Source organism: Callorhinus ursinus, unplaced genomic scaffold (assembly GCF_003265705.2).
Source record: "Callorhinus ursinus isolate GAN/ISIS: 27379988/994484 unplaced genomic scaffold, GSC_fseal_2.0 scaffold13, whole genome shotgun sequence".
NCBI classification, from domain to species: domain Eukaryota; kingdom Metazoa; phylum Chordata; class Mammalia; order Carnivora; family Otariidae; genus Callorhinus; species Callorhinus ursinus.
Window position 1 is genome coordinate 7,632,119 of NW_027397075.1, and position 12,009 is coordinate 7,644,127.

Consider the following 12,009-nt stretch of genomic DNA (forward strand, 5'->3'; position numbering starts at 1 on the left):
TCAGTATTGTATTATACTGCTTTGGAATCCCAATAACCTTGTAGAATGCAAACACACACGTCCTTTATTTTACACAGCAGACACGTAAAACAAAAATCTTGGATCCTGGTCCAAATTTTGCCTTTGGCCTCTTGTCTCACCGTTAATTAGTCTTGCTTTCCCCATATTCAAAATAAAGGTTTCGGGCTAGGTCTGAAATTCTCAAAAAGCATTCAGAGAAACATTAGCTCCATAGGATGGCAGCAGCTATTCTGTGGAATAAAATAGGTTTCCATGATCAGCTTCTTCTGGAATATTGCTGGAATAATAAACACATTAACCTACAGGACTTCTAATGTAAGAATTCACTTTAAAGTGACTCAGGTAGGCACAATTCCCCAAACTTACTTGAAAACACAATGCACAATACAGGATCATCTCTAAAGGTGTTTCAACCAAAATGCTGCCATTCTTTATTCATTTCCTTTGAGAACAGAGATATTAAGAGAAGCACAATCAATGACTGGCTCATTTTACTTCTCTGCTATAGACATGATATGGTGGTTGGTTTTTAACCACAGTGTTCAAGTGGCTCAAAGCAAGTAGCAACCATGGGGGGTCATTTCTTTAGTGAAGCATTTGAGGATAAATCAATCAGATTGAAAACAATGGAAACAATTTGTTCCTTAAGACTAGACTAGGTAATTTCAGTCACTTTAGTGATGTGACTGGCAATAAAACCAATTGGCAAAACTGACTGCAGAACAGTGTGACTAGGGGCTCTTCCCCCCCCCACATAGTCTTGCTATGAAGGTTTTTCATCTGAAAGTCTTGAGTAGTAAAATCCTGCTCAGCGTCCTAAGTCCTGTGGTAGGTTTAGCTTTTGCAGCACAGCACAGGGTAAATTGTCATGATCACATACACACTGTTACAGTCTCCACCTGTGTGGTGGAGTTCGAACCCTAAATGGCTCTCCACACTGGGGAGGTGTCCAGCCTGGGGCAACTCCAGCTGGCCTGTGTCTGCAGAGAAAGACAGTTCCTTCAGATGGAGGAAGGTCTTCTTTCTCTATTCAAAAGAGACCACACCTGTTTGATCTCCCTTTCAACGAGTCTGGTCACGAATGACTTCAAACTCTCCATGCCAATAGTTTTTATCAAAGACTATTTCGGGGTCTGTGTTGATATACAAGTATGGAAAGTATGGTGGGTTATTAAGCAGGGCATCATCAGAATCATCTATGGATTAAAACAAAAACATGCTTGGCTTCGCCTCTGAAGATTTTGATGGGGAAGATCTAAAGTGGGTGCAACCACCTGTATTTCAAAAACCTCCATGGATACAATCCACATGCCCATCAGTAGGAGACTAGATACAAAGTATGGTTTATTCATACAGTGGGAAGTTACTCAGCAACAACAAAGGAAAAGCTGCTGTTACATGCAGCAACATCGGTGAATCTCCCAGACATTAGTTTAAATGAAAAAAGCCAGTCACCAAAAAATGTACAACGTTAGGATCCATTCATATGAAGTTTGAAAATAAGCCAAGCTGATATATCATGTTAGAAAAAACTTGGTTTCTACTAGGGGGATGTGGGATTAACAAGAGGGACACAAGGATACTTTCTGAGGGTGATGACAATATTTTATACCTTGTTTTGGGTGATGGTCTACACAGATGCATATAATTTCAAAACTTGAACTGAATTCTTAAGAGATGTGTGTTTTATTATATATAATTTATACATCATTTAAACAAAAGAGCCGAATTTCCCTGTAAGTCTCCAAACTAGGGTCCTGTACCTGTGCCCAAATCCAGGAAATGATCGTCTTCACTCATTCCAGCTCAGCCCAGTTACAGCCTCAAGAAATGAAATGCTTCTCAATTCTTTGCTGTATTTCACACAACCCACCATTTTCATTTACCTTCCAGGATTTCTTCCATTCTTACTGTCTTTTGAATAATAAAACTCCAGAGAACTTAACATACAACAGCCAGCTTGATAATAAACCCATAGTTCTCTAAACTGTGTCCCTTTCCTGTCTCCATTTCAGTAGTCAGTATTCAGTATTCCTAGAAAGAGGCCCTTCCCTCCTAGGCCACCTTGTAGGGCCCTCACGTTGATCAAGCACCTACTATGTGCTGGACTTTGTTGGCTCCATGACCATGGCTATCTCATTTTCTTTCTGAAATAACGCTGAGAAATAGATATTCTTACTGACTTCACTTTTCAGGTTAGCAATTGATAAGGGAAGATAAATATAGAGCAAGCCCCAAAGGTGACATCAGGCTGATGAGTGGAGGATGCAGGGTTAGATAGAACAGTGATTGCAAAAACCTCGTACAGTTTAAGGCCACTTTCTTTCCAGGGCCTGAGGTGAGGAAAGCAGGGACCAGGGAGTTGGAAGAAGAGATACAGCTGAGTGTAAAAAGGGCAAAGGTCCTCATTTGACAATGTTTTTCAAGCTCAGTTGCCAGAATTCAAGCCAGCCAGGCCTCACACACCCAGGCAGTCCCATGCTCTCTGGCTCACCCCTGCTGGTAGCTTAGAAGTGGCAGCCTCAGCGCGACTTTTGTTTGATATAACTTAGAAAACAAGAAGGAAGCAAGTGGGGGATGTAGAGATGTCTTTACTTTTAGGATTCTGGCTCCCTGAGACGAGAGGAGTGGGTTCCCTTCCGGGGGTGGCGATGCACAGGGAGAAGCACTGGAGCAGATTCTGTGGGGTGTGTGTGAGTGTGTGTGTTGTGTGTGTGTGTGTGTGTGTGTGTGTGTGTGTGTGTGTGTCGGCGCGCCTGTGCGTGGAGGGGGATTGCTGTACCCAGCGCGAGGCACTGGGGGAGGAAGGAGCGGTAGCAGAGATCTGAATAATTGATTCTTCAGCCGCCCCAGACGCTCAGAAGCGGGCGTAGAGCGTGGTTTCAGCACCACGGACAGCGGCACACCGCCGCAGGCTCCCCCCTTCGCCAGGCAACCGCCTATCCTGGCCCTGTCGCCGCCGTGCGCTCCCGAAACGGGTGGCTGTGCTCCGCGCCGCCGCCGAGGGACTGCGGGGTCTGCCTCGGCCCGCCTCCGGGGAGGGCGGCTACGGGCGGGAGATGCTTTCACCCGCTGGAGCTCCAAGCCTCTCTGGCTGTCGCGGGGGCTGCTGCGTCTAGTCGACTGAGAACAAGTCCCTAAGTTGGCGTGGGGGCGCCCCTGCCTTCCTCCTCCTCTTCCTCCGAGGCCACCGCAGCAGAAGCACGCCCCAGAAGCCCGGCTTTGCCAGTGCTGTGAACCAGGGTGGCTAAGCGCTCTCCGGACTCCCGTCGGGAAATGGGGAGCTGAACGCCTGGCGGCGAGCTGGCCCCGCAGCGAAGGGCCCAGAGGGAGCTGCCATCCCCCGCCCGCGCCTCTCTCCGGCGGGGACCGCGGGGATCCCCGGCCACACGCGCGCGCGCGCTCCCACACTCACTCACACACACACTCGCCCTCACACACACCACCAGCTCGGAGCCTGGGCTGCGGAGAGGGCTGTCGGGCGAGCTCAGAGGACCGGGCAGCTGCTGTCCGGAGTGGGGCAGGAAGCAGAGCTCCGGCTTTTGGAGGGAGGTGCTGCGGGGTTGGCCGGAGCATGGGGCTGGGTGAGCGCTGAGAGTCGCGGCCGCAGCCATCAGCCCTGGAGATGACCAGGAGCGGCCACTGCTGAGAACTATGTGGAGAGAGGCTGCGGTGAGTGCTGGCGCGGGACGCGGGGCCTGGGCACCCCTTTGGGGAAAAGACCGAGAGGCCTGAATAGCAGGGGGCGGCAGGACCGCAAGGGGGTCGTTGCGTGGAAATGATCGCACCTCCCTTGGGGATCCGGGACCGCGGGAGCCTGAGTCCTTCCCTCCCCCTCTCCTGCCGGCTCATAGCAAACTCAGCCAGCCGCCCCCCCATTCCCTCCTCTTTCTCTCCCTACCCCCCTCCCTCAGCAGCTCCTAAGCCGAACAACTCCCAGCAACCGGCGCCAGGGCGGTGGTAGGGGGTGAGGGTGGAGAACCCAGTTAGCTTCTTGTGCGTGGCCAACCTGGGGCTCCGGTTCTCCTTTACGCCCCGAAGCGGAGCTCTCCAAATCGACCACCGGGTCTGAGGATCCGCACAGGGGGTCTTGGGCACCGAGCTTCAGCTTCCCCTCTCCGGTCTAGCCCCTTGTGCGCACGGGGGTTTGTCAGTATTGCGGACTGCAGCCTGCCCCCCAGTCCCCTTTCCCCTGCCGGTGGGCTGACCCTGCCTCTCTGTCTCTTCTCCACCCCGGTAGAGCCCTGCTGCAGAGCCTCCGGCTGGGATAGCCGCCCCCCGTGGGGGCGATGCGGACAGCGCGGGACAGCCAGGGGAGCGCGCGGGGGCCGCAGCATGCGGGAACCCCCTAAACCCGGTGGCTGCTGAGGCGGCCGAGATGCTCGTGCGCGCAGCGCGCCCCACTGCATCCTCGACCTTCTCCGGCTACAGGTACGTCCCAGCTGTAGACCTGGGCTCGGCCGGCCGGGGAAGAGGAAGACTTGACCGGAGAGAGAGCGGGAGAAGGATCAGGAGAGAGGGGAGATGAAGCGGGAGAGGGAGCATCTGTAGCGAGGCGCGGGAGGAGCACCAGGGGGCGCTGCGGCTCCGTGTTCCGTGGTGTTCACCCGAAGAGTGCCTCTACCAGAACGAGTTCTCCCCAACTTCCCCTGGCTCCGGCAGCGCCGGGCCCGAGGGGCGCGCGCCTGTGCACGCGTGCACGACTGTGCTGGTATTTGCAGGCACGCGCAGTTGTGCAGCTGGCGTGATACATGTGTGTGCACCAACTGAGGACGTGTGCGGACTCCGAATGGCCGTGGGCACCGCTACGGCGGCCTGCGGCTGTGCGCAGAAACGCGCGCGTGCCTGTGAGGTTGTGCAGCCCACTGCCCACATGCCCCTAAGACTTGGTAATAGGATCTGGGGTGGAAAGCCTGGGGAGGGGCTGTACAGTTCACGTCCGTCGGAGAGCTGCTTAGGAGCCCGCCTTTACCCCCACGCACGTTCTCTGCCAGCTCCCATGCGCCGGCCCACGGGGTGGGGAGACGCGCCTCCTCTCCTCTCTGCGGTTCTGCATTGCACGCGGCGCGCGTGAGAGAGGGCGTGTGTGTGTGTGTGTGTGTGTGTGTGTGTGTGTGTGTGTGTTTGAGCGTGTGTGTGCACGCGCGCGTGTAGGGGGCGGGCCCTGGGGCCCGCCTTCTGTTGAGTGGAAATCGCTTTACGGCCCCTACGCGAGGTGGAGCGGGCCCTAATTTCCCCCCAGGCACCCCGGACCCTGGGGCGCACAAGTGAGTGTCCTCACTCCGGTGCACTGGGGGGGCACCCTCCAGGAGAGGAGTCCGGTCTGCAGCGGGTGCCGGGTGGAGCCAGGTCTGTGCTGCACCTGGCAGGTTCACAGGGGGCGGGGTCAGTCAACTAGCCCAGCGCGGAAGTGGGGCTGCGGAGTCTCTACACCGCCTCCGCACGCGGGGGCTGGTCTGTAATTCGCTCCTCGTGAGCAGGGGGCGGGGTCGGTAACTTGGTCAGCACTAGGCAGGTGGGAGAGGGGTGGGAGAGGGGTGGGTAGAGGGTTTGCTATGTGTGCCTACGCTGAGGGGCTGGGGTCCACAGCTAACTTGGGGGGTGTGGTGGGAGATGTGGGCAGAATTAAGTATGGAAAAGAGGCCGGAGACGGGGTGAGAAGGAGGTTGGATGCAAAGATGAACTTGGGGACAGGGATGGAGAATTAGCTCGGATTGAAGTTGTGGCTAGAGTTGGATCGAGGGATGTGGATGGCATCAGGAATGGGGAATGGAGTCAGTGACTGTCAGCTTGCTCTGGGGATGGGCTCTATACCTGGCTCCTAGAGCCAGGGGCTGGGTTAGTAATCCTTTTCGTCCAGATCTCTTGCTCACCGCTGCCCTGACTCTCCCTCTCCGCCTTACAGGGACCGTAAGTGGCGACTATGGGCAGACTGGGTTATTGGACCCTGCTGGTGCTGCCGGCCCTTCTGGTCTGGCGCGGTCCGGCGCAGGGCACGGCGGCGGAGAAGGGTCCCCCGGCACTAAACATTGCGGTGCTGCTGGGTCACAGCCACGACGTGACGGAGCGCGAACTGAGAAACCTGTGGGGCCCCGAGCAGGCAGCAGAGCTGCCCCTGGACGTGAACGTGGTAGCCCTGCTGATGAACCGCACAGACCCCAAGAGCCTCATCACACATGTGTGCGACCTTATGTCTGGGGCGCGCATCCATGGCCTTGTCTTTGGGGACGACACCGACCAGGAGGCCGTGGCTCAGATGCTGGATTTTATCTCTTCACAGACTTTCATCCCCATCCTGGGCATCCACGGGGGCGCATCTATGATCATGGCTGACAAGGTAAGTCGGAGAGGTGATAGGCTGCAAGGACCCGGGAGTGTGCCAATCATCCTACAGCCACCACAGGTCTTTGGGAGCCTCTGGTATCTGTTTTGATCTGAAAGAGGGTCGTGGTCCTGGTGAGAGCCAGGTCCTGCCTCTCCAACCCAGAAATGGATGGAAATGCTTTTTACCTTGGTTCTGAGAGCGGGGTACTCAGAGGCACCTTGAGTGTGCCAGGAAGAACTCAAGAAAACGCAGATGTGTAATGGGGTGGTGGAACACTTGGAGGTTTCCAAATAGTGCACAGAGGTGAGCCTGGGGACACTTGCAACACTATGGCTCATGTTTCTATAATATCACTTTTACCCGATTTGTGGGAAAATGTCAATTCTTCCCTCCGTGGTAAGTGACTAAAACTATTTTTACAAACGATTAAATGTGGGCATGTTATGGAATAGAATGCATAGTTTTTAGGTAAAGCACAAAAGGCCAGAGAAATGTCATGTTTCCACAGACGGTCTACAGTTGGGGGAAGAGGGGTAGAGCGTTTGAGAAGCCCTGGGCTGGAGGTGTCCAGGAGGGTGTTCCTCTAAGGAGTGAGTAGAGAGAACCAGCCGCAAACCCTGAGCATGGAGGGCCTGGCATTTTCCTACATGTTGCCTAGTGTGGCTGATAGGGGCCCATGGAGGGGTTGCCTCCCCAGGATGGGTTTTGATAAGAAGTTGGAGAGTGTCCTCACGAAATAAGGTGTGTCCACAGATCTTGGCTTAGAATGAGAGCTCAGGTCTTTCTGTGGACCCTCTGAGAGAGTTGGTTTGGGGAAGAGGAGAGAGAGAGACTTCCAGACTGGAGTGAGATGTTACGAGGGCCTGATTTGAGGGTCATGCAGAAGCGGAGGTATGGAAGAGGGTCAGAAGGGAGAAGCAAAGTGAGGAAGGAGAAAAAAATGGAGTCATGGGTGCACTGTACCTCTAAGCCCCAGGAAAGGACTGGGGTGGGGTAGGAAGGGGAGGAGGGGTGCGTGTCCTTGTGTGCCATGGTCCTCAGCCCTGAGACCTTCTTGGAGTGTGTTCCTTCGATAGCAGGAGACATCCTAATGGAGCGAGCAGACATTTGTCAGAGCACTTTCTTTCTGATGCTCTCAAAGCACTTTTATATTCATCAAATCAGATTCTGCCTCTGCTTCAGCAATTCCCACCAGCTCCTTTGGGAACAGTATTAATTTTTTCAGTTCTCTTGGGCTGCAGCACATTCAGCCGAAGTATACAACCGATGCAGTATCTTATTAAACATTCATTATAAATGGTTTGCAGGCTAGCAGAATTTCTGCGTGTGGCTGAACATTTTCCCAGCCACCTCTCGGTTTTGGGGGGGCTCCTTTCTTGGATAAAAAAAGTAGGGAATAGCTGTGCCCTGCCACCAATTGTTCGAACTGGGAAAGGTCTTGGAGTCTCCTAGAGCATCCTACAACTTTCAGATGAAGTGCCTGAGGCATAGGGGGCAGGTAATGACTTGGCCGAGGCCAAAAGGTGGGCAATGGAACTAGAACTCAGTTTTTTATTCTCAAGCTGTGATCTCACATTCCAGGAAATTAAGCCTATCCTTTAACTTTGTCATCCCATCTTCAAGAAGGTCAAGGAATTAATCTCATTTTATAGGAGGTTCTAAGCCATGGCGAGGTACAGTGAATCAGAGCCTAGGGCTCGTGCATAAGGAATGACCAGCCCTCTGACGAAGGCATGAAGAAGAACTACAGTTTCTAGCAGGGGTTTGCAGTGTGATTTTGGGATCTAGATATTACCACTGACCCCTCCTCCCTTCTGAAGTTTTGACCAAAGAAGCAATACGCAAAAGACAGTAGCCATGTTGAAAGTCAAATGTATGGATTGACTAGGGTCCAGCATGATCAGTGGGGAAATCTGGTGAAATCTTGAGTTGGAGAAGGTGTCTTGAGGCTGGGAGGGCTGAGCTGGCAGGTATGTGGCTCAGGCCCTTACCTGACTTACCCATAGGACTGGAGGCAAGGGAGCGGGAACAGAGAGTGGGCTCATAGTTGAGCACTCATCTGATATACAGTGACCCTGCCCACTGTGAATGTCAGGCTCTGACCTATTGGACCAGCAAGCTGCTCCTTCCTTAAAGGGGTATTAGAAAGGGAATTTTGAGGGTATGGGTGGAAGCATTCTCCTCTTCTGTAGAATGAAACAGCCTTATAGAGATTGGACAAGAGCTGACCCCACTTAATAGTACAGAAGGAAAAGGGAATCAGGAAATGGCAAAAGGAAGATGAGAAAAGACATTTTCAGAGAAATCAAGATTGGAGAGAGATTTAAGAGGGGATGAAGAGGAGAGGAAGGAAAATTGGTTCGAAGATGGTGAAGGGAATTGGTTACTCCTCTTTGTTGTCAGGGCTTGCCAAGTTGGTCTTGATGGCAGGGAATCAAAGAAGTGAGCGTGGATAATGTTGGAATATATGTTGGGCCCCATGTGTGGGATGAGCAGGTGATATTGAGAGGAGGCGGGTTAAAGAGTGGTTATTTTGAGAAACTTGGATGTGTTAAAAAAGAAGAGATTGTCTGAGATGTGGACAGCCCTTCCTACCATTAGTAGCACATATAGTTGGCTAGTGCCTTTGCCACTTGTTTCTTTTGGAGCTGAACGCTGAATGCAGTTTGTTTGGTTCTGAAGAAGCAGCCATGAGACGTTGCCCAAAACTCTACCTTGCTTGGTTGAGTGTGCCAGTGGTGTTATGGCCACAAAGTCTGAATCTCCCCAAACTGAAAAGGCCTTTCTGCCTCCCCCTAAGATGATGTTCATTTGGTAAAGCCCAGAACATACTTGTGTTGTTTTCACTTCCAAATTGGTAAAATGATAGCTGATAGCGTCCCTGTGGATAAGAACGGTAGTTAATTTGATTATCAGGTAAATTGAACACCCACCGCCCCACCCCACCCCCCACCACCATTTTTACCTTTCCCTCAGTCTACTTGACCCATGGGAAAAAAAGCCTTATAATTGAAATGTGCTAAGTGGCAGATTTTTTGTGGTGTTAATTTACAATACAGATGTTAATTTTTCCTTCTATCAATGGGTGGTCTTGAAATATAATTAATTTAGAGGTGAAAATAATGGTTGTTGTAGATAAAGTTCTAATCTTATCTTGGTTTGGCCATTTTGATCCTCTCCAAATGGAATACACTCTTGTTGCAGCAATAGCCCCTAATAAATCAGGCATATGCACTAGACCTTTACATTTCTGCTCAGTGTCCTCACATCCTCCACCCTCTCCTCCATTTCTAATGGCTCCATGGGGGAAAAGGCAAGGCTTGCTTAGATTTTAGCTACATCTATCCATGTCAGTTACTGCACGGGCTTCGCTTTATATGACGTTTCTATCCATACCTCATCTCCTCTACTGGAGTGTAAGTTCCTTGAGGACAAACTTTTTTAAAAAAAGTGTGTTTATGTGTATTTGAAATAACGAATACTCCTTCTCCACAGTTTATAAAAATAATGTTTCATTGTAGACTGCTTAGAAAGTATATTAATATTTAAAGAAAAAATAAAGTTCTCCCCTCTAAGTTCTGTCACCAGGAGTAACCACAGTTGGACACGTGGGTCTATTTCCTTCTAAGCTCTATTTAGTTAGTTATCAGTTCAGGATTATACTGTATATATGGGATTTTTTTTTTCTTTTTTGTACTTTGCACTCTGTGGGCTTTTTTTTAGTCAGAAGATCCACGGTTTTCTTTAATTCCAGAAAAATCTCAGCCATTATGTGTTGGATGTTTCCTCTCCAACATTTTCTCTGTTCGCTCCATATGTAGTTTCTTGATCAGTCCTCCAGGTATCTTAAATTAAACATTTTTTTTTCAGTTCTCTATCTCTCTGTGCAGTGTTGGGAAGGTTTCGTCAGTTCTACACTCCAGTTAACCAGCTCTTTTTATTTGTATCTGGTCTCTTATTTTGCCTGTCTGTTGAGCTTTTAATTTCAACAGTGGTTCACCATATTTCCAAGATAAATAATTGGCCCCTTTTATACCTTCCTGCTTTTTGTGTTTTATAAAAAATTCTTTTCACTTTGTGAATGTAAATCCTTCCTCTGTCCCTTTGAGGATTAAAAAAAAAAATACTGCAAAGTCCTTCTCTGATTGCTTTAGTGTCTTTTTTTCTTCAGGTATGAATTCTTTCATTTTGTAGATTCTGATCACTGGATGTCCTCATATGTCCTCTTAATTTTTGTTTGTGAATTTTTAAGGTGATTTTATTATTTCCTCTGCCCCATGTCTGCAAGGGTATGTGCTTTTAAAGTAAAGCTCATGTCAACAGCTAAGCTCAGAGCTCTCTCCCTGCTCTATTATATCCTGTGGTGCAGGCTTGGGTTCCAGTTTCATGTAAGTTACTTCATTTTGGCTCCTTGCCACAGACAGGGGCATCCTTTTTGGCTGTGACTCCTAGCAGCATGATTCTGGGTACAGTTTTGCCTCTTATCCCCTAGGCAGATGTTGGGACCTCTGCTTCCATGGCTTATATTGAACCTATCCCCCATGAACCATGTGGCTTTGGTTCCTACTTGACATTGTAGAGTCTCATCTTTTGATTCTTTTGTTTTCAGGGAGTCCTCTTTATCTTTGATCTGTGATTTCCCTTTTCCTATTTCCAAGCAGTACTATGTAAATTTTAAAATATCTAAAGATTTATCTATAAATTCTGTGTCTTAGGAGCCGAAGAGGGAGGTTACTGAGTGTGTTCACTTTGATTTTGACCCAGTTATATTTCACATTCTGCTTTTATTTTTTTCAAACTTGATTATGTATTCATGGAATTTTCCCTTATTATTAAATAGACTTCTCAAATATTATTTTATTTTTTAAATTTTTATTTGTTTATTTTTAAAATAATTTTTAAAAAATATTTTATTTATTTATTTATTTGATGGGGGGGAGCACACAAGCACACACAAGGGAGTGGCAGGTAGAAGGAGAGGGAGAAGCAGGCTCTCTGCTCAGTAGAGAGCCGATGCAGGGCTCGATCCCAGAATCCTGGAATCATGACCTGAGCTGAAGGCAGATGCTTAACTGACTGAGCCACCTGGGCACCCCTCAAATATGATTTTAAATAGCTGTGGAGTATTCTGTTTATACCACAGTTATTGAAACTAATATTTTTATTTTTGTGCCTTTAGTAAGGTTGGTTTCTGGTTCACATGCGTGTTCTTTTGGCATCTTGTGCTGATTTTGCCCTTTGTGTTTGTTTCTTGGTAAATGTTTGTTGATTGAATGAATCAAGTTTTTGGTTCTGATGCCAGCTTGCTGCAGTTTCCAGATGAACTTACCACACTGTGGTTCAGGGCTTTCCATGTGATGTTTGTTCCCTAAATGCCAACTGATTACACAGGTGTGTGCCAAGTCTCCTCTTCTTTCTAGTGGGCAGATAATTAGTAGCCATCCTTGGGATTAACAGAGATTGGGGGGTTCCATACAAAAGGCCCGGATGGTGCTACTGAGTAATAGGTCATCAGCAGGAGGGGGAACTTTCTCTCATAACGTGGCAGCTCCGGAGTTTGGCTGTGAGTGAAACATTGAAAGCTCATGGAAAGGGCAGACACGCACATCGGAATGTTGGTGGAGCCTACTCAGCTCCTGCTATGGAGGCATCGGGTAGTTCCT

The 12,009-nt window shown here is 49.5% G+C and overlaps 1 protein-coding gene across 2 annotated transcripts in view; it reads left to right on the plus strand.

The window, feature by feature from the left end:
- Positions 1-3,076: 3,076 nt before the first annotated feature.
- Positions 3,077-12,009, plus strand: part of GRIN2A (glutamate ionotropic receptor NMDA type subunit 2A) — a 375,068-nt gene continuing 366,135 nt past the window's right edge. For both annotated transcript variants that reach the window (XR_012380451.1, XM_073899525.1), the window contains exons 1-3: positions 3,077-3,693; positions 4,262-4,452; positions 5,927-6,358. Coding sequence is in view for 1 of the 2 variants with exons in the window: in XM_073899525.1 (XP_073755626.1) it covers positions 5,945-6,358 (414 nt within the window). In the remaining variant the exon portion in view is untranslated. The remainder of the gene's footprint in view (positions 3,694-4,261; positions 4,453-5,926; positions 6,359-12,009) is intronic.